This window comes from Sapajus apella, unplaced genomic scaffold (genome assembly GCF_009761245.1).
Source record: "Sapajus apella isolate SASKATOON/1434 unplaced genomic scaffold, GSC_monkey_1.0 scaffold132, whole genome shotgun sequence".
NCBI lineage: Eukaryota > Metazoa > Chordata > Mammalia > Primates > Cebidae > Sapajus > Sapajus apella.
The window spans coordinates 1064747-1087818 of NW_022437072.1; the positions used below are offsets into that span (position 1 = coordinate 1064747).

Genomic DNA, 23072 nt, shown 5'->3' on the forward strand with positions numbered 1-23072 from the left:
ATAAGATAAAACCAGTTGTATTAAAATAAAATCATCAAGATATTTTTAAAAAACACAATTATGACATAATTTGTGCTTCTTTACTAACGTATTATATGACACAATCTAGTGACAAATTTGATAAATAACAGATTTTAAAAGTATAATGGGCATACATAATTTCAGGATATCTTTATTCTAATATGAAACTCTGAATTTTGTTGGTGACAAAGTCATCATTGCTAATATTAATATTGTGGTTTATCTGCATTCATGAAGAAAATCTTAATTACCTTTAGAGATTAATCCAAATAAAACTGTAAATTTTTTTCCCCATTAAAATTCTTCTGAACTTTATCCATAAGTCCATGCCCTAAAGGGACAGTACATATTAAGAAAAGTCTTGGCTATATGTCTTCTTTGGTGGCTTTTTCTAAGTTTGTCAACAACTTATCAGGTTCTTCACCTCTTGCTTAGCCTTTGTCCTTCCGTTTTCTCTGGAACATTCTTGCCTTGCTCTTAATAAGACTGATTTCTTTTCATATTTCAGATCTCAGTTCATCAGCCACTTTTTCAGGAAAAAAAAAAAATTCAGATCTCAGTTCATCAGCCACTTTTTCATCAACCCTTTTTCTTCTAGTTATCTTGTTCATTTTCTTTGATTGTCTTTCTTTAAATATATGAATTCGAAGGTAGAAACCATGTCTTTCTTGCCTTTCAGTATATCTCCAGTGCTGAGAACAGAGTATTTGGCATTTGTTGCTTGAAAAGTATTATCAAATGAATCTGAAGCCTATATTATGCATTGTATTTTTAGTTATTTTCCATTCTTTCATATGGGTGTAGAGTGGAAATTATAATTCATTGTTATTGTTAATGATGCTTTGTAATATATAGGCCCTCAGTGACACTTGACAATTCTTTTATACGTTGCTTGGTGATTCTTTATTACATTGTTCCTGGCGAATCAGGTTCTTTATACAGTGCTTCCTGTCTCAGTAAATGGCACTGTCAGTGTTCAGGCCAGTGTCTTAGGCATCAGCCTTGCCACTTACTCCCTCTCATCTCTAGTATCCAGCCATCATGAAGACCTGTAGATCTTACTTCCTGCCATCTCTGGAATCCTTTCTGGCCGTGTCACTACTATCCTTTCTCACTGTAGGGAAAACTTGGATACTGTAAAAACATTTTCCTTTAAATGAAATGAAAATGCTTTAAAAGGGTGAGACTGTTTTATTGAGTCAAGTTTTAATTCACTATTCCTTGTCCAGGAATTTTTTGTTTCTTTTAAATCAGTCTCAAGGGAGAGAGAGAGAATAATTTACGAGTTAGAAGGTGTGAATGGGATCAAAAGATTGGTTAGAGGGATTAGCTTTGGCAAGGAAGAGATTCATTTATGGACCTTGTAGCTGGCCAAGGATTTTAGGGATTTTGGTATTTATCCTGAGTACTTGAGAAGCCATCGAAGCGGTGGCTTTATGTTTTGAAAGTAACATTCTGACTTTTGTATTGGCAACAGAGTATGTGGATATGAGGAAACTGATTAGAAAGGTGTTGCAGTAGTTCAAAAGTAAGTGATGCTATTTTAAGGAGGGGCAAGATGAAGAAAAGTAGATGGATTCCAGTAGGGATCCGAGTCTTTGGGTTAAATGGATATGGGCAATAGCAAGAGAAAGAAGTGGCAAAAGTGATTTCTGGTATTCCTGTGTGCCAGAATACCAGAATACTCAGTGCATTGACTAGGGTTAGCCATGCACTGAGATAGAGAATGCTGTAAAAGTACTAAGTTTGGGATGATGGAAGATAACTTAGGTTTTAGTTTATATTAAGTGTACATAGACTTATAAACATACAGACAGTTGGCACTCCATATCCATGAATTCCACATCCATAGATTTAACCAACTGCCAATCAGAAATATTAAAAAAAATAATAACCTAGAGTGCCTGTAATTAGTACAGACTTTTGTGGGTTATTTTTTTCTTAAATAATAGAGTATAACAACTATTTATGTAGCATTTAGATCGTGTTAGGTATCATAGGTAATCTAGAGATGACTTAAAGTATGCAGGAGGATGTGCATATTTTATATGCAAACAGTATGCCATTCTATGTGAGGGACTTGAGCATCTGTGGATTTTGGTGTCTGTGGAGAGTCCTGGAGCTAATCCCCCACAGATACTGAAGTATAATTGTACTTTACATTAGAGGTTTTGCTTATGACCTTTGATTAAAACTTGTTTTACTTTTTTTTTTTGCCTAGTTATTAGCTTTCTCTCTGAAATATATAGGAGTCATTCTCTTCTCTCTCTTGCATGAATCTGTTGGGAAGAAGATTGTAGTTTTTTGTTGTTGTTGTTGTTTTTTTCCATTAACCCTGTCAGAAGACAAACAGATCTCTGACAAAGGAATACAATTTAAACACATTTTAAAAACAAACATTAAATGTTAAGCAAATTTGAAACAGTGGGATAGTTTTCTTTGTTCATTAATATCTAGACTCAGACAACATGTTACATTGTATCAGGCCCAGGCAGTCAGTTTTGTGGTTACTTTTGAGACCCTGTTGGCCCTTCTTCCTGGTGGTGTGACCCCTAGGAACATAGTCCCTTAAACCCTGTTTCCCTGATCTTTTCCCAGTAATAAGGCATTTGTTGCAATATAGTCTCAACTCCATTATGTTTTATACACAAGAACTGTTTTGCTTTTTTGAGGCTTGGCTGTGGATACCGATTATGAACAGACACAAAATCTTTAGCACCTTCTCTTTATGAGTTGTTCTTGGATTCATTTGCCCAGGATGCGTTCAGGTGGCATAGCAGACAGAGGACATGGCCTTACAGAGCATTAAAGAATCATCATGGGAGCAGCGAACAATTTTATTACTGGAAAATTCGGTGGTAGTGGATTTTCTGTCCCATTTTAGTATTTAATATACATCATCTGCCTTCTGGGAGTAATATATAAATGATATATTGAAATTCTTGGAGATAGAAATATATGTCAACAGGATTTTTTTTTTTCCTACTTTTTAAAGCTATGTTAATCTCATAGTGAAATTTCCTATTTAAACAGTAAAAAATGGAAGAAGAAAGTTTACCTAAATAGGCTGGAGAAACTGGTTTTACCTTCTCATGACAAAATGATAGGTGACTAAACAGTGGGATGGGTAAATGCAGTTACTTTTATCTATTCAAAATTATCAGTTGTGCTTTAAAAATAAGCATATTTTATAATGTCTGGGTGCTACCGCCTGCTGTTTACAGTTGTGCCTCAGGGCCCAAAGATGCCGGAGATAAGCAGTAATGCGGATGGTTTTCTTTTTTTTTTTTTTTTTGGGGCGGAGTTTTACTCTTGTTACCCAGGCTGGAGTGCAATGGCATGATCTCGCAATCTCTGCCTCCTGGGTTCAAGCAATTTTCCTGCCTCTGCCTCCTATGTAGCTGGGACTACAGGCACGTGCCACCATGCCTGGCTAATTTTTATATTTTTACTAGAGACGGGGTTTCACCATGTTGATCAGGATGGTCTCGATCTCTTGACCTCATGATCCACCCGCCTCAGCCTCCCAAAGTGTTGGGATTATAGGTGTGAGCCACCGTGCCTGGCCAGTGCAGATGCTTTTCAAAGATTCTTGTCACAGTTAAATAGCAACTGAAAAGAAGGGAAAATAACTTGGGGATCGGATATACTTTCTTTTCTCTTGTCTTTATTGCTTTTAATATCAGGTGCCCCTCCAGTGTGTGAAAATGGTATGAAGCCTGGAGGCCTGGCGAAGGATGAAGAACAAGCAGAGAATGGGAATATAAAGGGACAGACCAGTTTTGCTCAGCTCTAGACTTCTTTTTATCAGCTGTAGTGTCAAATAATAGCAGAACAGTGTAATGATTAAAAACGTGATCCTTGAAATGGAAACCTGCTGCTTGACTAGCTATGTGATCTTAGGTATTTAACCTCTTACATGAGTCTTTGCTATCTCTTAGTGTTGTTTATAAGGACTATATGAGATCATGTATGTCAAGTGCTTTAACACAGTACCAAGCATACTGCTTGTACAATCAGTAAATTGTTTCTACTGCTGTTATTAATGGTATTATTTTTGTAGAATTTGCTAGAAATAGAATATCAATAAAATTCCACTTGCGATTATATGTAATTATGCTGTATACAAAGAAGTGGGGAAGAAATCTCAATTATTTGGTTGAATTAGAATTTCAGCACTTATATACTTGATCAAAATAAAGTAAGTATTGAAAGTTATTGTGTTTTCATCTTCTGAAGTACCTATTAACACTTTGAACATAAAGATTACATAGTTTCCATACCTTTTGACCAAAAGCAACGGTGTCATTTAAAATTATATTTTTATGTATACAAAAATCACATAGTACTGGGATGAAAAAGGCACAATTAACAAGTGGTGAGATGTTTAAATACACTGTCAGCTTATTTTGCTTAAGAAAATGACTTGAATATTGTGGGAAAGTCAAAAGTAAATTAATAGTAGAATATTTATTTTAAAGTAAGGATTTTCAACAGTACCAAGACACTTTACTGTTTGGTCCACTCCCCTTTGAGGACTCACAGTGTCTGATGTCGGATTACTATCATTTTTCAAGATAATGTTAAAAATAGAAAAATTTTTTATAGATTTTATAAATTTTATAGATTTTAAATTGAAGCTTGAGATAGGAACAATTTAGATGTCTGTTAAGAAATCTGTTTTTCATGAGTCATTAAAAAAAAAAAACTTTTTCTGGCTGAAAATTACTGTCTTTTAAAGATCCTCCACTGTAGTCATAATTTGGACAAACAGCACTCGAGTTCTCTATGTACACATCTGTGTATGCATACACGCATACTCTTTTTTTTTTTTTTTAAACTTTTGAAGCATAAATCAGAGAGCATTGTTCAACACTGAGGGAAGGATTCCTTTTGTCTTTTGTCGGACTTACTGATCTAATTTGGTATTATCCTCTTGTGTGTGACTTCTATTTAATAATTCTGGTGTTTCTGTAGTCATAAAGAATAAGTGAAAAACAGACTGAAACCAAGAGCTCTGGTGTGTGTTACACAGATCAGCTTTCAGAATCACTTGATTTAGAATAGAACACTTAGGCTATGATTTGAAATGGAGATAAGTACTTAAACACTTTCTGTGTTTTCAAGTTTCGCAAATGTTATAATTGTCTTCCTGGTGATTTATCCTTTAATAATAGAATCGGGGTAAAAAATGATTATTAGAATTAAGAAACATTCTGACTAAATTAAGATTGACAAATTTACATACTTGTATGGAATAAAAACACTATTTTAAAGTTAGTAGGTTAGTATTTCTTGATTTTAAAATTCATGTTAGAGTCCAACGAAATTACTGTGAAAATACTTGTATCATAACACTCAGTAAAGTTTTTTGTTTTCCTTTATTATTAAAAACTTGATAAAAGTGCATTGTATACATTGTTCATCCTAGAATTGTGTTTGTCAAACATTTGTAGTTTTCCCCATCCCTCCCAAAAAGATTTTTAATTTGTGATGCAGAATACTTGTCATCTACCAAATTAAAAACTGCAGGTTTGTAAAGTTGGCACTCCAAGAAAGAATTAGGTGCCATAAAATGATTAAGTATTGGCATGTGTATACCTTCTGTCTGGAAATAAACTTCCCGTATGTTGCATTTTGGCAGACATGCGTCTTAAAAATGTATTGAATGAAACTGCACCTGCGCTCTTTATCTTTTTTCAACAGTACATCCTGTTTGTGCCTTTAAGTAATTACTTTTGCTTCAGTTACTTTTACAGATATATTTGAGTCAGATATACATGAAATTAAATGGTGGTACGGTTTAAGAATGCAGTAATTGGTCTAATTGAATAACTCATTGAAATAGTAGTTTGGTTCTTAACACCAGTGAGGAAACAAAACTTGTCTGTTTTGAAACATTTAATAACTATAAAAACTTGAGCCTGAGACACATTAATTTTTCACATTTTATCATATCATGTCAAAATAATTTTCCCTATATATGTATTAATAAAAGAAATTTAAAAGAATATCTCAATTATTTTTAAAAAGTAAATACTTTCATGAGAACTGCATTGATGAAACATCTGAACTTTATAATGTGTTTGTGGAATAACTCAACTAAATCTTATTGCATTTAGAACCCTAAAATAGGTCAAAAAATTTGTCCTTTGCACAATTACAATTTCCTTAAAATTGATAGTGATGTTTTATTTACATCTCATTATATATTAAAATGAAAAGCTAAATCTGAAATGAAGGATCTTTGACAGTCTTCATTTCTTGAATTAAAATTTATGTGGAAAATATATGCAGATATATTTTATTGGCCCTAACAGAAGACTTAAACCACTGATTTATGCATGCTTGTTATTGCATGTTAATACACAGAATCCTCTTACACAGTTTTTTAAATAGATTCTTTTGGGAAACGTTTTGTTATATAATGTTATAGTTTTCAGAATTACCTTCTTTAGAAATTAAAAAAATACTTTTTGAATTTCTTTATGTGATGAGTTTTAACTAAAACTTGTCCTATGGATGTAATCAGTTTTAACTCTACATGCTTTTAGCAATATTTACAAATTGCACATTTGAAAAAAAATTGTCTTTTCTAGTGTAGTTTACGGTGGCGATACCTGCCTGCCTTTTCTTTTGCTGCGTTGGCACAGGCATTGTGCTTATTTTGTTGTAAATGGTTCCAGTATTTTATCAGTTCACTAGGCTGGAACTGATGAGAGGTAATTAGGTGACTGTATTTACAGCTTGAATAAGAAACTCGCCAGTGATTGAACACAAACTCATTGGGAGGGGGCACAGGATCAATTCTCAGCTTGGCAAGACAGATCCCTACGTACACATCTTCCAAGTGCAAACGGCGGATACCTAAAGAGACTTTAAAAATCTTTTCTGCCAGATCTCCAGAAAAAACATAACCAGTTCCAGAACAGAAGACAGGATAACGCTCACTTGGGTAGAGGTCTGGTGGCATGTACCACTTGCTATCTTTGTTTCGATTGGGTGCATATCCTCGCATTAGGTAACCAGTAAAGTAGTTACGTCTTGGAGGCAGATCTGGCTTCAGTAACTTATGTATTAAATATTCAGTGTTGACAAACATGTCACTGTCAGTTTTCATAACATATGGAATATGTGGACAGTATGTTGCTACCCAGTTCATGCCCATTAGTGTTTTAGTGGTCAAATTATAGTACGTATCTAAGTATTCCTGTTGAATTATATCATGATACTGTCTGCTTTCTTCCAGAATTGCACGTTGAAGGTAGCCGTTTAGCTTAATACTTAAGCCCAGCAAAAATATTCTTGTGATTTGAATACCAGGTGCTAGACTTTCATTGCCCCAAGTTTGCCGAATAGCTCTTCTGGCTTCTATTTGTCCAGGCTCTGCAGCTATTAGTAGTATTAAAAAAGGGCTTTTCTCTTGGCATTTTCCAGGCTCATTAATAATATATTTGAAATGGTAAGAATTTGGATGTCCAGTACCTTTTTCATTGTAAATACTTCCATTGGCACCAAGTGTATTCTCCAGGCCTGTAACTCCCTGTGGTGACAGGTCTGTGTTATTAGAGTTGGTTGCTGTTTGAGGCCTCAGGGTTTGAGGGACTGTTTCTTTCCAAATGTTCCGAAGGGAGCTGTGGTTTGTCTCACTTTTTGTTGACCGAAATCCTCGGAAAGTGTATGTCACAGGGTTTTCTTTGAATCCAGCTCTGCCTGGCAGCCAGTCATGATGATTGAAAAACAAAAACATAGCAAAAAGAAACACTAGAGAAAGTACTCCAATAAGATGGGTGCGGAATAGAGACCTCTTGGCATTCCAGGTCATCTTTGCAAAGCAGCAGTGTCTTCTCCTCCACTGAAGCATGTTGTAAATGTCCAGTAGTGGGATATGAGAGATTGGTGACGAAAAATGTGCTCCTCTCCTTAATATTATTCTTTGGCTGTCATTTTCCAATTCAGTCACATTGTCTCTTTTGCAGTTATTCTATAAAAATGAAGCACAAAAGTTTACAAAACTGCCTGAAAGGGACTTTGGATACTAATATAATCAGGGCACATAGGACTGTCTTAGGCTCTAAATATATAACCCAGGAACAAAACTTATAATTTATTTCCCCTTGGCAGCATAACTGAGAACAAGATTGATTTATTTAAAAATATACCTTTGTTGCACAGTGAGCATTTTAAAGAGATAAAGTAATGGATTAATTTAATTGTCTTGGTACACTGGTCATTTGTACTTTTGACCCAAGTTGAAGATTTAAAAGTTGCATGTAGGAGAAAAAAAAGTTACTGGATTTCTGAGAAAGGTTGTGTAAAACGGCCTTGAGAGCAGATGGAAAATGTATTGGCATTAATTAAAATTGATTTGACATACTATTGGTGGTATGGTGCACAGTCAGAGGCCTTTTTTGTAAAATGGTCATGTATCAGTTATGGGACAGACGGTGCAAGGTTGATTATGGCAGAGTTCTGTTAGTCACAGTACACTGCTTGGCATGTTTCCATTGGCCCCTACTGTGTTGAGAAAGTCAATGAGAAGATGCACCTGTCAAAATTAATTTTCAGGGTCCAATAACTTCAGTGTAGGATTTTTAGACAGTAATAAATGATTAACACTTTCAAGTATCTTTAAATTTTAACTTTTCATTGTATGTATGAAGTATTCATGATGTAATTGTTCTTAGACTTAAGATTAATTTTAAAACATAGCATGTAATTATCTGATTATCAGTGGCTTTGGCAGAACACTGTTAACGTATCTTGGTTGAGTCTCCATGTTAGAATTAAAAGAGCTACTTTGAAACTATTGAAAATTCTGAATTTCACATAATATATTTTTAAATATTCTTGAGTTGTGCATTATTCTGAATTTACAAGCAGAGAATTTCTTAAATTTTTAGAACTTATGATGGCACAGTTAGGGTCCTATATTTTAAACGGTTATGAGATGGCAGTATGTAAGGTTCATAATGCCATGTATTAAGAACCGGTTATGTATCTTGCAACAAGGTTTTCAGTGCATCACACAGATTTGTTCATGTTTGTTCTTAGTGTTTCTGTTGTTGTTTTTTAGTTTTGGGGGACCAATATGTTGAGGGAGTAGAGATGGGCAAAGAGCTATAGTTTAACTCCATTAAAGGAGGATAAAACTTTCTGGCAAGAAGGCGTGATCAATATGTAATTTTAATTTTTCCAACTTTTTATTTGGAAAATGGTTTCTTTAAGCAAAAGAAATCAATTGAAAAGTTTTACTATAGGAGCATTTGTTTATTTGAAATTACAGTATGTACATAAATACATGTATGTATTTAGCCTTTAATATTGAGATAGTCATGGTTAATAATTTGTTTAACCTTGGCATAAACTTAATTACCTATAGGAAATAGAATTTACATGGAAATCTTCATGTAATTGAATAGTTATAAAGTAAAATTCACATACATAATGTTAAGTACTTTGAAAATATTGATTGAAAGTGTTAGGCATAAATGAATGAAAGTACTATTATAGTAACAGCCACTAGGAGGAGCAAGTAGGTGGGAATTTGAACAAGTATCTAAGGTCCAACCGTGTAGGACCAACATTTGAAAATTTTCAGTTTCTGAAATTACAGAGTACTATTAGAAGTTATAATATTTCTAAAATGTAAAAAATTATTTAAGCATTTTGAAAGATACGAACAACTTTTTTTAAGTTTGGAATTTTAAAAGCAAATAATCGAGTTTGCTATTTGTTAGAATTTACGTGAATTTAAACTCAACATTACTGTAATGAAAACCAGGGCTATTCACTGTACCAACAAAACATAATTCTGCTGTTAGCTAAGCTGGAAATAATACAGCTGAGCATTCTGATTTAGAAACGCAGTGTTTTCCTTCTTTTTCTTGTAAATAGTTGGCCCTTTTTTTAGACCAGGGAACTATTTTGAAGCTTTTATTTCCAAATGATATATTTGGTAAATAGTAGTGACTCTCCTCCTCCACTTCATAAAGACACCAGTAGATATAAGGGTTATGTATGTGAATTTAAAGGAAACAAAAGTTGCTTTTAAAATTTATTTGAAAATCTGTTTTAAGTGTTAAAAAGGTAAATTAAGTGTATCTATTTTCTGCTGATAAAATAACACTTGGAATCTGGTTGAAGGCCAATCATTTAGTTTTTTTTTTTAAGTGTAAATTTATGGTTTAAGAAGGAGTAAACAATGGCAGATGTTTGAATGGATGTTTGAGTAAAGGACTGAGTAAATGAATGATGGAAAATAATCATAATTTATGGTTTTTTTTAAGAATGTACCTGATGTGATGTCTCCAAAATATTTTAGTATTACAGAAAACAGCAAATTATTGCATACTGTAATCTAGCATAAATACACAGTTTTAGTCTTAATAAGATTTTATAACAATGTGTGATGGGGTGCATCTTAATTTAGACCTCATGGTATTTGTATGTTTGTAGATATTAAGCTATTGAGATATTAAATCTATATATAACTATAAATCTCCTGGTGATAAATGAAGTGCATTTGTCTAGCCTTAAAAAAATTCCTTATTAAAAGTTTCTCAGGTCTTATAAAATTTTTTGTTAAAAAGAAAATAAAAATGACCATGCCTCCTTTTTATTAAATGATAAAATTGTTCTCCAGTTACTGCCTGTTGTATTTTAATTCTTAAAAAGAGAGCGTAAGACAAGAAAGTTCTATAGTATGCAAAATAGTTTTGCACTTTTACATTTTTAGAAGAAAAATAGCTTTGGTTTATCTCTTCTGTTTTGATAATATCTATACTTTATTAATGTGTATTTACATTTTATGAATGAAGTTAATGGGGAGAACATTACTGTAAAGTGCTGTTCAGTACACACACACACACACACACAGTTTTTGTCATTTGGCTTTTAAAAGTGTTGATATCTTTAGTCTGTTAAAATAGTCCTAGATTTAAATGGTGATGGTTTAACAGAAAAACTTATTTTAAGATGTATAGGTTATAAAACTGCTTAATTGGTGACTTTAATATTGAGAGATAAAGGTACCCAGAGGGACTTGAAATTTTTACAACCATATTTTTTAGTACTATTTGATATTAGTCTTTTATTAGGATAAAAATTCATCATTGAGAGTGATGTTGAACTGTAATAGAGTCTGGTAAACTTGTTTAATCTTCATTTTGGAATGCAGTACTTACATATTTTTTAAAATGTTTGCCTTTTGTGATTATTAGATAATTACTGAGTTGTAGAGTAAAATTGAGGAGAAATCAGGATCTTTGATAGATTTGTAAAATTTTAGAAATGTCTTTGAATTCTTGAACCCTAAGTTGCTATTCTAACTATCATTGTTGCTAGAATAGTTTATTTGATTTATCTGTGCTCTGTACTCACATATAGTGGCGGTAGTTCATTATTACATATTCACATAGCCTGGAAGCATATTAGCTACATTTATATTTAATTTTTTGACCTTGTATTGCTGTTTGTGGATATTTTTGTATCAGAGTATTTTCATATTGTTTTTGATTTTCACTTTTAAAATGATCATCAGCAACAACCTTAAATTTGATCATTTGCAATTAGTCTTTTACATAAAATACAAGCTCACTATTTCAAATGGTGAATTTTTAAAACAACTATTGATGTCTCTTTGTTTAAAGTTCTATTCATGGACAGTGTAATAACACCAGACTCTGTTGTGGTGTTATGCATAAACTCACACTACCTTATGTGATCTTATGCTAATGCTTTCCTTTTAGTATCTTCTTGTAGCTTGGTAATACTTAAAATTTGTTGGATATTCTCTTTGGTTGTGTTCATTATCTTAATTTAGGGAGATGTTGGAGGGAAGATTTTGTTACTAAAAGCTGTTATGTATTAAGGTTTTGTTTTAAAGGACTTTGAAAAAAAGCTCTTAAGGTTATCCTTGCTACTATTTAATGTAATTTCACTGCATTGTCTTTTTTGATAGCCATTTTAAAGAGAGCATTTAATTTACTAGATAAGCATTCAGTATGACCTAATTTGGTAGGATATTGCTGTGTTTTCAGTGAAGGGCTACAGATTTCTTATTTTAAGTTCAATTTCTTAAGGAATCCTTTAAACACATCTTCTTATTTGCCTTTTCCCTCTGATGTCTATAACCCAGAATTATTCCACGCTACATGTTTAGCTGAATAAAGCAGTGACAGCTTGTCTTCTAAACAATGACAAATTTTAAAATCATATATTAAGAAACCCTTTCATAGTTTCAAGGGCAGTGAACTGAATGAACTATCTTATCAGGTATTAGTGCCTCCAGGGCCATAGAAAGGTAACACATTTAAATGACTATCATACACAAGATATTGACATACCTTCCTTGGTCAGGCCATCTATGTGGAGAGGATTATGCCCACTGAAAATACTTTTGGCACGCCATCACTTCAGCAAAAAAGATGCTATCGAACATGCGCACATCCCCCAACAGTCTGCCTCCTGCGATTGCTTTTCACAGTATCCAAAGTGTCCATCTGTCTTCTTGTCTTCGAGTTACCCTCCTTCTTCATATGGGTCCTAGTCTTCTGAAATTTTCCCTTTCTTTCATTTTCTCTCTCTTTCATTAAACAAAAGAGCTATAGTTGTCCGTTCTGCTTGTAGCACTGTTGACTCTTCCCGACAGTTGATGCATTGAAGCTTTCTACATCTGCTGTTTTCCTGGCTGGACAATGCAGTGCTGTGTTCTCGTCTCAGTATCCATATTTCTAGTAATAACGCTGAGCTGCAATGTAAAGCAGCCAGAGCTAAAATAATAGTGCTTCAGTTGTGTTGGAAAAGAATAGGATTTACCTCTCTTCTTTCGTTGTTGCCTGGCAGCTGCAGGAAGGATTTTGAGCAGTTTTAATGGGGTTTTAGTCTATAATATGAAATCCACAGTTCCTCAGCTGCTGCACAGGCAGGCAGCAGTTTAAATGTGGGCTTGACAGATGCTCTCTCTGACAGAGCAGAATTTAACGTCACTGCTTGGCTGAATCCCACGTGATTGTTTGCATTCATTTTGACTAAAAACCTAAGGTAGGGAGAAGCTTAGAGATTTTGCTTTTACGTGATAAATTATATATGTTCAATGCAAGTGTAGTGATGAGTGAATAACATGAAAAGGTGATGATTATGAAGTGAATGGTTATGATTTTATTTTTTCCAGCTTATTTCCTTTTTTTAACTTTATTCTTAAGTACAGGCTTTCTAAATGTTTTCTGTGTTAGATGTTGGCTTCGTGTTTCTTACATGCTTTTATAGGGTGTAAGCAGTATAAGCTTTTGTCTGTAAGTTGGTATAATTTAACCCCTTCAGTGCATTCTCCTCTTGAAGTTTTTTTTTTCCTGCCTTCAAATTGCTCTTGATTTTAGTAATCTCTAGTTAAAACCTATGGCTTCTGTTGAAACCATATATCTTTCCTCCCCTTTTTGCCTACCCCCCTTTGTTTTCTGGGGTTTATATAAATAAGGTGTCAATGGATTACTTTACTAATGCATGATGTGATACAGCCCACTTCTTTTTTGCTCTTATTTGGTTTTTGGTGTTCTTGATGGCAGAAAACTTTATTTTAAATCACTTTTTAATGTTGGCATTTACTTGTTTTTTCTTCTTTTTAAAATTACATGTATCATAGAATTCAATAAAATGATATATAATAGGTATAGCACACTTGTGCAGGATCTTCTTGGGGGCAATGAAATTTTACTAATTATGTTTACCTGTTCTAATGTTTCAGGAAGATTTAATAACTTGCCATGAAGCAGATTTTATAAGCACTGCAATACTCACTGAGATGTTTCTGGGGCTGGCACCTTCTTTTTTTACTGCCAAGCAGTGAGGAAGGTTTGTTTTATTTTTTATTTTTTTGTTATAAATAGCCTTTATTATCAGTTTTTCCTCTGAAACTCTAGGGACAGTAATCTAGTCCTAGAAAGTTACAGTTTTGGAGCTTAAGCTAAATGTTTACAGTTACATACTCTTCATCTCACCTGCCTCCCCCATTAATATCTGTGATTTCAAATGAATATAGATTTATATTTTCTCTGATATTTAAAAAATTTTTGTACACATATTTTTGAGCTTTGCTGATGAAATGTACTTTGTAGTTTTAAGAACCCCACTGTATTAGAAATGTTAGAAGGAACATTAAAGGAAAAGAAAAGAATTTTATAGATAGGAAACCTAAAGCCTAGATTGAGCTTTGACTTCCCCTAGTTAAGTTTGAAGGAGAGAACTAAAACCCAAGTTTTTTGTAGTCTGTATCCATCTATACCACAGTTCTCACTACCTTTTAAAAATTCCTTGACTAGATAACAGAACCTACTTAAGATAACTTATTTTCCAGAAGTACAGGTTCATTTTTGTAGATCAGTATTTATTTATTGGATTCCTCATATGGGATTTGACTGTGAAGCTAGCCACAGTGACCAATTATGGAGTGTTTACTCAAAATCAGATTGCGTGCTAAGCTTACTTGAGCTGTTATTGCAAATGACTCTCTTATAATAGTTTTATTATTATAATGCCCACTTAAAAGATGAGGAACCAGTGCCTAGAGTTGCAAAATAATTAGTCCAAATATTAGTTAAATACTGATAAGAAAAGAGGCCAAGCTGGGAATTGAAGAAGGATTATCTAAATTCTTATTCTCTGTGTGTGTTTTTTAATCAATCTATTATTGCCATTATTCTCTGTTATTATATTACATGGAACTGCTAGAGAAATTGTGAAATTTTTTTTTCTAACACTGGCACAGCATATCCAGCAATCATTAATAGAATAATAAATGAATATTTTATATTTTCACTTTTTCAACAGATAAAATGTATCTGTTGAAAAAGTGAAAATATAAACTATTCATTTATTGGTTAACTGCTATGTACAACATTTGCATTTAGGCATAGCTTATTAAGTGTAGGTGATACAAAGTTGATTTAGAGACATTCCCTACCTCTTTCTCCAGGGAAGGACTAAACAGTTTTATTTTTTTTGGCCAGTTCTTTTGATTGTATTTTTTTGATGTCTCCCGGGATTATTATACATCTTGATTATTAAGAGAGCCTTATGGGTAACCTACTCATTAGTGCTTCTCTACATTATTGGGTTGAGTCCCTGAATTTCCAGTGGGGTTTCCCCCTGCTGTACGTGCTTGTTAAGGAGCAAGTATTTAAACAGCAAGAAGCTTCTAAATATTACTAACAAAAGGTGCCTGTGTACTTAACTGGAATTTACTTCAAACCTTAAAGTATACCCGCAACCTGTTTCTTTCTTTTTCTTTTTTTTTTTTTTTTTTTTTTTTTTTAAGAGACGGGGTTTCACTCTGTTGCCCAGGAGTGCAGTGGCACAATCTTGTCTCACTGCTGCTTCTGCCTCCCAGATTCAAGAGATTCTTGTGCCTCAGCCTCCCGAGTACCTGGGATTACAGACGTGGTCTACCACACCCAGCTAATTTTTGTATTTTTAGTAGAGACGAGGTTTTGCTGTTACCCAGGCTGGTCTCAAACTCCTGACCTCAGGTGATCTGCCTGCCCCAGCCTCCCAAAGTGTTAGGATTACAGGTGTGAGCCACAGTGCCCAGCCAACCTGTTTTTTAAGTTTATGTTAAGCTAGTTAAGAACTTTATGTAAAGTACAGAAAAACAAGGCAGATGTGAGATTAAAGTCTCTTTAGTAACTTTTTCTGGCAACCTACGTGTTCCCAGTCAAGAGAAACTAAAAATCCTATAACAGGAGAGCTTGTAGAAGTTCTTCCTTTAGTCTACTTTCTTTTAACATCTGAATTCTATGGTTAAACTAACTCAGTAAGTGTGACAGGTTTCTTTGTCAGACTCAGGAAATTGGCAGCTGTTTTGTTAAGTGTTATAGTTATAAATGGTTTGTAATTATCACTTGCATAAGTCTATTTTTAATCTTATAACACATCCGTGTTGGAGAAATAGGTAACTGTTACTATGTGCATCGTTGGCCAAAGCTGTCCAGGCCAGTTTTAGTATTTTCCTGGACATGTCTAGTACAGACCTAAAGGAGTCAAAATTTAAAGACGGGAATTGGAACGACTCCTAATTCTCAGTTTTTACTGGATGTAGAAATAATTATTTTTGTATTCATGTAGTTAATGGTTTTGAATGATTATTACATGTTGAGTTAGATGTAAATCAGTTTAAGTGGCTACTAAATAGTAACTCATGGAGTTACATCATCTATTTATCTATGTATATACATTCAACTATATGTCCTTGGGGGGGAGCACTTCAGCCAGGGTGGATGATTTTCATTTGATTGGAATGAGCAGATATCCTTGAGTGACGTTAGAAGGGAGACATGAATCTGGTCTTTCTATATTGGTCTCCATTTCTGTTTGTGCTTTATTATGAGTGGCTGGTCCCTGAATTCAAGGAATTTATTTCAGCTGGGGCTTACTAGAAGTACCAGCTATTTTTTCCAATGCTGGACAAAAATCTTAATGTTTTAGAACAGATGTAATTTTCACTATACCACTCTGAAATCTGTCACTTGGCACAGTTATTTAGAGACCATTTTAGTTTTATTGAGATGATTAGAAAAGTTTGCATGATGTTTTCCTGGAGTTTATTTCTCTTGACTTTTTTTATGTAAAATCGGATGCAGTCTTTTTCATTACATAAAGGATTTGGCCAAATGGCTTGTTTTTGGTTATTTAATGTTAGTGTAGGTAGTTTTCCCTTTTTGAAGGAAAGTCAAATATTTATTAAAACCTTGTAATTTTCCTCTAAAGTCAATAGATGATTTATGAAGCAGGTTTACTTTCCTTGAACTCACAAAGCAAGAATTAGCCTGATTGCAAATAAGCAATCTCAGAATGACCACAAGTGTCAGTGTTTGCCTGCCTTATTTTTCTCCTTCAGTTTTCATCAAGTTGCGCTGCCGATACGCATGTTGTTTAAGAATTTCTTTTGACTTGAAAACAAAGCTAAATTTAAGTGTCTCTTTCAGAACTAATTATAGACACCTTTATCTGTTTTAATTCATGCAAACTATTAACAACGAGCGTTTAAAATCAGCAGTGATTTGGCATATACCTTATTATGCTTGTGTATTCCTTGATTTTTCTGTGGCACAGCCGTTTCAGTCAGGAATAATACTCTTAGAGCTGTGGTTCTCAAGGGGGCAGTGCTAGGGGTAGTACTGCTTTCTAGGAGGTGTTCTAGAAGTTTGTGAGGGTGTTTTCAGTTAACAGGATGACTTTTAAGGGCATTTCAGGACCAGGGGAGGTAGTAATGCAGTGGTGTGTGGGACAGTCTTTGTAAACAACAAAGGCTAGCTCTGTGTTCTGCAGGACTTCTGAGTGTTTCATTGGGTATATGTGTAGGTGAAACACTTTTTTTATAATTAAGTAAATTTAAAACATAATTGGAACATAAAGTATATTTTTTTCAGTTTTAACATGCACTGGATTTTCTAGACATGTAACTACATGTACAATGAGGGAAGCTTGTACTTTGCTATGTTTTAAACATTCCAATAGTTCACCATTGCAAAAAATCAAAATTATGTTCTTGGCATTTGAGTCACCAATGTAATATACCAGTCTGTGGGCATTTGTAATTGTTACATTCAGTATGACTTGATGTATAGGAATAGCATCTGGTTAGTATGTCTTCTGGTATAATCGTGTCTAAGACTTACATACTGAAATGCATATTTTTTATCATAATTCCCTTTCTCTCTCTCTCTCTCTCTCTCTCTCTTTTTTTTTTTTTTTGGGTCACAGTCTTGCTCTGTTGCCAGGCTGGAGTGCAGTGGTGTGATCTCAGCTCACTGCAACTTCCACTTCCACCTACCGGGTTCAAACTATTGTCCTTCATCCGTGTCCTGAGTAGCTAGGATTACAGGCATGTGCCACCACACCTGGCTAATTTTTGTATTTTCATTAGAGACGAGGTTTTGTCTTGTTGTAGGCTGGTCTTAAACTCCTGACCTCAAGTGATCTGCCTGCCTCAGCCTCCCAATGTGCTGGAATTAAAGGCCTGAGCCACTGCACCTGGCCTCTATCATAAATCTCTTCAGAAGTTTTATTTGTATTAGTTTATTAATTTTTAAATTATATGTGTAGGCTGGTTATATTGCCTGTGCATTTCATTTCAGGTAGTTGGGTCAGTGTAAAGTATTTCTTATATAAATACTTGTTCCATGCAAATTATATATCTTTGAATAAATTATTTCAGGCAGCTTACTCTCCACTCTTTGCAAACCCAGCATATTGTTGGTATTTAAAAATTAACACTATTAATTTATTTAAAGTATAACAATGTATAAATTCAAGTACATGTAAAATATTGAAACTTAAAATTCTACTGAAACTTTGCAAAGAAGCATAGTTACCCAAATATAATTTATTAGTATCAGAAAATATTTGCAGATAAGAATAGAAAGCAAGTGTTGGGAGCTGAGGATGGTGCCTCACACCTGTAATCCCAGCCTTTGGGAGGCCAAGGCAGGCAGATCACCTGAGATTGGGAGTTCGAGACCAGCATGGCCAATATGGCGAAACCCCATCTCCACTAAAAATACAAAAATTAGCCAAACATGGTGGTTCATGCCTGTAATCCCAGCTATTTGGGAGGCTGAGGCACGAGAATCACCTGGACCTAGGAGGCGGAAGTTGCAGTGAGCTGAGATTGCTCCACTGCATTCCACTCTTGGTGACAGAGTGAGACTCTGTCTAATAAAAGCCATATAAATAGATAAATAAAGCACATATTGGAAGTAAATAAATAATTTTTTTTTCTAAAAGGCTTTTTTGAAGAAAGAAGGGAACGTTGAATATACTTGGTTCATGTAGCCATCTTCAGTGTGATTGGTTATGGTCTGATTAGCAATAGGGACTTCAGTGTAAAGAAACTATGCAAAGCAGACAAGAGACGTGCAGAGGTTATAGGATTACAGACAAAGACATAATGCTTGACTTTTAGGGTTTGATTCTCTGCCCAGTCCCCAACTTCTTAGGCTGTGTAAGGGGTTTGCTTATCTTTGGCAAATATTAGGCATTTTTTATGTACAAGCTACAGGGGAATGTGAGGTGCATCATTAGGTTCCTTTCTTTGAAGAAATTGATAGTCTTGATGGATAAATAGATTGTTATAAAGGTAACAAAATAATTGGAAATAAGTGTTATTTAAATTTTGTCTTTCATATAAAAACGCTTGTGAAATTAATATAGTTTCACCCATTTTCACTGTTTTGATACTTTTGGTCTTTCCAGTTGAACTTGGTTTGTATTGTTATTAATTTCTCATTCATTTCTTATATTTTCACCAACTTTTAAATAAGATGTGGTCTCACAGAAAATAGAATTTCTGAGTTTTATTGAGCCAAAAAAAGAAAAATGTAGTATTTCTGTTTGTATCCTCCATTTATCCTTAATTATTTATGAATGAACGTATTGTGTATTTATTTTTCATTAATTTTCTCTCACCTTTGAGTTTTGTATACATTTTCTAACTTTTCACAGAATTTATTACTATTTCCAGAATTTATAATGTTCCAGAACATTTCAATTAACTGTCTTACTTGTTTGCGTGCGTGTGTGTGTGTGTGTGTGTGTGTGTGTGTGTGTGTTGTGTTGTGTTGTGGGGGTTTATGGACTTCTGGTAGTTAAGTTTCAGTGTAGCTTCCTCAGTTTATTGAATCATATTAAAATCATATTTAAAAGATGATTTATTGAATCATCTTTTAAAGCTTGCAATATTGTTATTTCTCTATCTGTATTCTGGTAACTGTAATTCTGTGATTCCCAAAACAACTAAATTAATAGCTGATTACAAACATATGCCGTTTGATAGAAGGAACCGGACAGGGAAATATGTTTTAATTTACATGGACCAAAGAAGGGCTGATTGATATGGTATACCATTCTACCTTTGAAGATTATGTCTTCAAACTTAATCAGCTAATTGCACATTCCAGGTTGTACTACAGGGCATTGTTGCCAGTGAAAAGGTATTATATACATTAGAAAAATGAAGCTTTAGAGCAGAATTGGACCTTTGAGGGCATCTAAAAATTTACTTTCCTCACTTTATAGGTGAAGTAACTAAGACCCTGAGAGGCAGTGATTTTCTCAGAGTTCTACACTTTATGGCAGAGTCAAAGCTGGAACCTACATCTTAAGACTTACGGGTCAATTTTCTTCATGCTGATTAACACTTCTGGTTACATTGGTACATTCTTTTAGTCTTTGGACTAAAATCATATGCTACACAAATGATTATGTATACTGGATCTACCTTATCCATGTTTCTCTGCCATTATAAAAATAATTCTGCCAGATTTAAATGAACATAGTGCTTTTATTAAACCTCAGAGAGACATATGACAGAATTGTTCATCTGCGCCCTAAGATATGACATCATTATAGACTTTGATATTGAAGGAGAGTAATACATATGCTTTGGAATTTTGCTAATTGCAGTTCTGTGATAAAATATTTCAACTACATTAACATGGACACCATTTTTAAATCAACAAATGTAAAAAGTTTTTCTAATATGCAAGAGTACCCTTTTTAAAGATTTTGTAGTCTGTATCACATTTTCTCTGTTTTGATTCCAATTTGAATTGTTGTATTAGTTTGGGTTCTCCAGAAAAACAGAGCCAATAGAATCTGTTTTCATGTAAGTCTGGAAATAAATCTCTTTATATGTGTATATACATATATATGTATATATATACACACACACACATATATAGATTTAGTGTGTTATTGGTATTTATTTTACTGGTGGTTTAACATACAAACATGCATGCTTATAATGTGTATAAAGAGATTGTTAACAGTGAATTGGCTCACACAGGTAATGGAGCCTCAGAAGTCTCAGGATCTGTGTCAGCAAGCTGAGAGTGCGTTTTCTTCCAGCTCTGCCCTACTGTAATATTCACACCATCATTGACTTTGATGAGGCCTACCCACATTAGGAAGGGGGTTGGATCTGTTTTACTCAGTCTACCTATTTAGATGTTAATCTTATCCAGAAACACTCTCACAGACCCACAGAGAATTTTTTTTTCTTGGACCAGCCTGTTTCATGTAGCGTAACGTTTTCAAGGTTCATCCAGGTTGTAGCATGTTTTACAATTCTATTCATTTTTAAGGCTAAATGACAACCCATTGTATATGTATGTAGGGGTGTGTGTGTGTGTGTGTGTGTGTGTGTACACAATTGTGTATGAGGGTGTATGTGTGTGTATATACACACACACACACACACCTACATACACAATGTTATATATATTATTTATCTGTTCATGTGTTGATGTTGCCATTTGAGTTGTTCCTACTTTTTGCCTATTGTGAATAATGCTGCTATGAACTTGGGTATAAAAATACCTGTTTAAGACCGTGATTTCAATTTTTTTGGATATATATACTCAAACAGAATTGCTGGATCATATGGTACTTCTTTAATTTTTTGGAGTATCATCATACACTTTTCACAGTAGCTGTGCCATTTTATATTCCTGCCAGTCGTATGTTAGAATTCCAATTTCTCTGTATTCTCATCTATATTTCTTATTTTCTGATTTTATTTTGTTACTAGATTTTGATAGTAACCATTCTAATGTATTTGAAGTGATAACTCATGGTATTTGATTTGCTTTTCCCTAACGATTAGTAATGTCTGGTGTATTTTCACGCACTTACTAGCCATCTGTATCTCTGGAGAACTACCTAGTCAAGTCCTTTGCCCATATTTCAATTGGCTGGTTTGTGTTTTGTCATTGTTGAATTGTAGGAGTTCTTTATATAGCCTGGATATTAATTTTTTATATTTGTGACTTGCAAATATTTTTTCCTTTTCTGTAGGTTGCCTTTTCACCATGTTGATAATACCCTTTGAACAAAAGTTTTAAATTTTGATGGAGTCTAGTTTATCTATTTCTTTTTTTGTTGCCGGTACTTTTGGTTTCATATTCAGTACATCAGTGCTAAAATTTAGTTTCATGAAGCTTTTGCTCTGTCTTCTTCTAAGAGTATTATAGTTTTCACTCTTAGGTTTAGGCTTTTGATCCTTTTTGAGTTAAATTTCTATATGGTTTAAGGTAATAGTCCAACTTTGTTCTCTTGTGTGTGGTGATCCAGTTTCCCCAGCACCATTTGTTGAAAAGGCCGTCCTTATTGAATGGTCGGGACACCCTTGTCAAAAATTAGTTGACCATATATGTGAGAGGCTATTTCTAGGTGTTCTATTCCATTAATCTATATGTCTGTCTTTATGCCTCTTCTTTTTATTCTGTTTACTGTTGCTTTGCAGTAAGCTTTGAACTATAGAAGTTTGAGTCCTCCAACTTTGATCTTTTTCAAGATGAGTTTGGCTAAATATTTGAGATCCTTTGAGATTCCATGTGACTTTTAGGATAAGTTTTTCTATTTCTGCAGAAATGGGGTTTTGATAGGGATTGTATTGAATCTGCAGGTCACTTCTAATAGTATAGAAATCTTAATATTCTTCTAGTCCATGAACACAAATGTCTTTCCATTTGTTCGTGTCTTTAATTCTTTCAGCAATATTTTATAGTTTCAGTGTACAAGTCTTTTGTTTCCTTGGTTGAGTTTATTCCTACTTTATACTTTTAATGCTATCGTAAGTGGAATTGTTTTCTTAATTTACTTTTTGGACTGTCTGTTAGTGTATAGAAACACAACTAACTTTTGTGTGTTGATTTTATATTCTTTTTGCCAAACTTGTTTATTATTAATATAACTTTCTTTGGTGTCATCTCTAGGTTAACATACAAATCTTGTCACCTGCAAACAGATAATTTTACCTCTTCCTTTCCAATTTGAATGCCTTCTGTTTTTCTTGCCTAATTGCTCTGGCTAGAACTTTTAATACTGTGTTGAATAGATGTGATGAAAGTGGTAGTCCTTGTCTTATTCCTGATCTTAGGGGCAAAGCTCTTTGTCTTTCACCACTGAGTACGATGTTAGCTGTGGTTTTTCATATGTATCTTTATTATGTGGAAGACATTTCCTTCCAGTCCTAGCTGAGTTTTTACATTTTTTAA

General features: G+C 33.9%; 2 protein-coding genes across 3 annotated transcripts in view; one reads left to right on the top strand and one right to left on the bottom strand.

The window, feature by feature from the left end:
* CDC73 (cell division cycle 73) overlaps positions 1-23072 on the top strand; it is a 124980-nt gene that overhangs the window by 49276 nt on the left and 52632 nt on the right. The window lies entirely within an intron of this gene.
* B3GALT2 (beta-1,3-galactosyltransferase 2) lies at positions 4473-13002 on the bottom strand. The gene is made up of 2 exons (XM_032262874.1): positions 12369-13002; positions 4473-8005 (listed from the first exon to the last, which is right to left on the bottom strand). The coding sequence occupies exon 2, from the start codon at positions 7883-7885 to the stop codon at positions 6617-6619; it is 1269 nt and encodes a 422-aa protein (XP_032118765.1). The 5' UTR covers positions 7886-8005; positions 12369-13002; the 3' UTR covers positions 4473-6616.

Bases quoted from the DNA above. Each gene is read 5' to 3' on its own strand.
- B3GALT2 (XM_032262874.1), bottom strand. From the start codon at position 7,885: ATGCTTCAGTGGAGGAGAAGACACTGCTGCTTTGCAAAGATGACCTGG.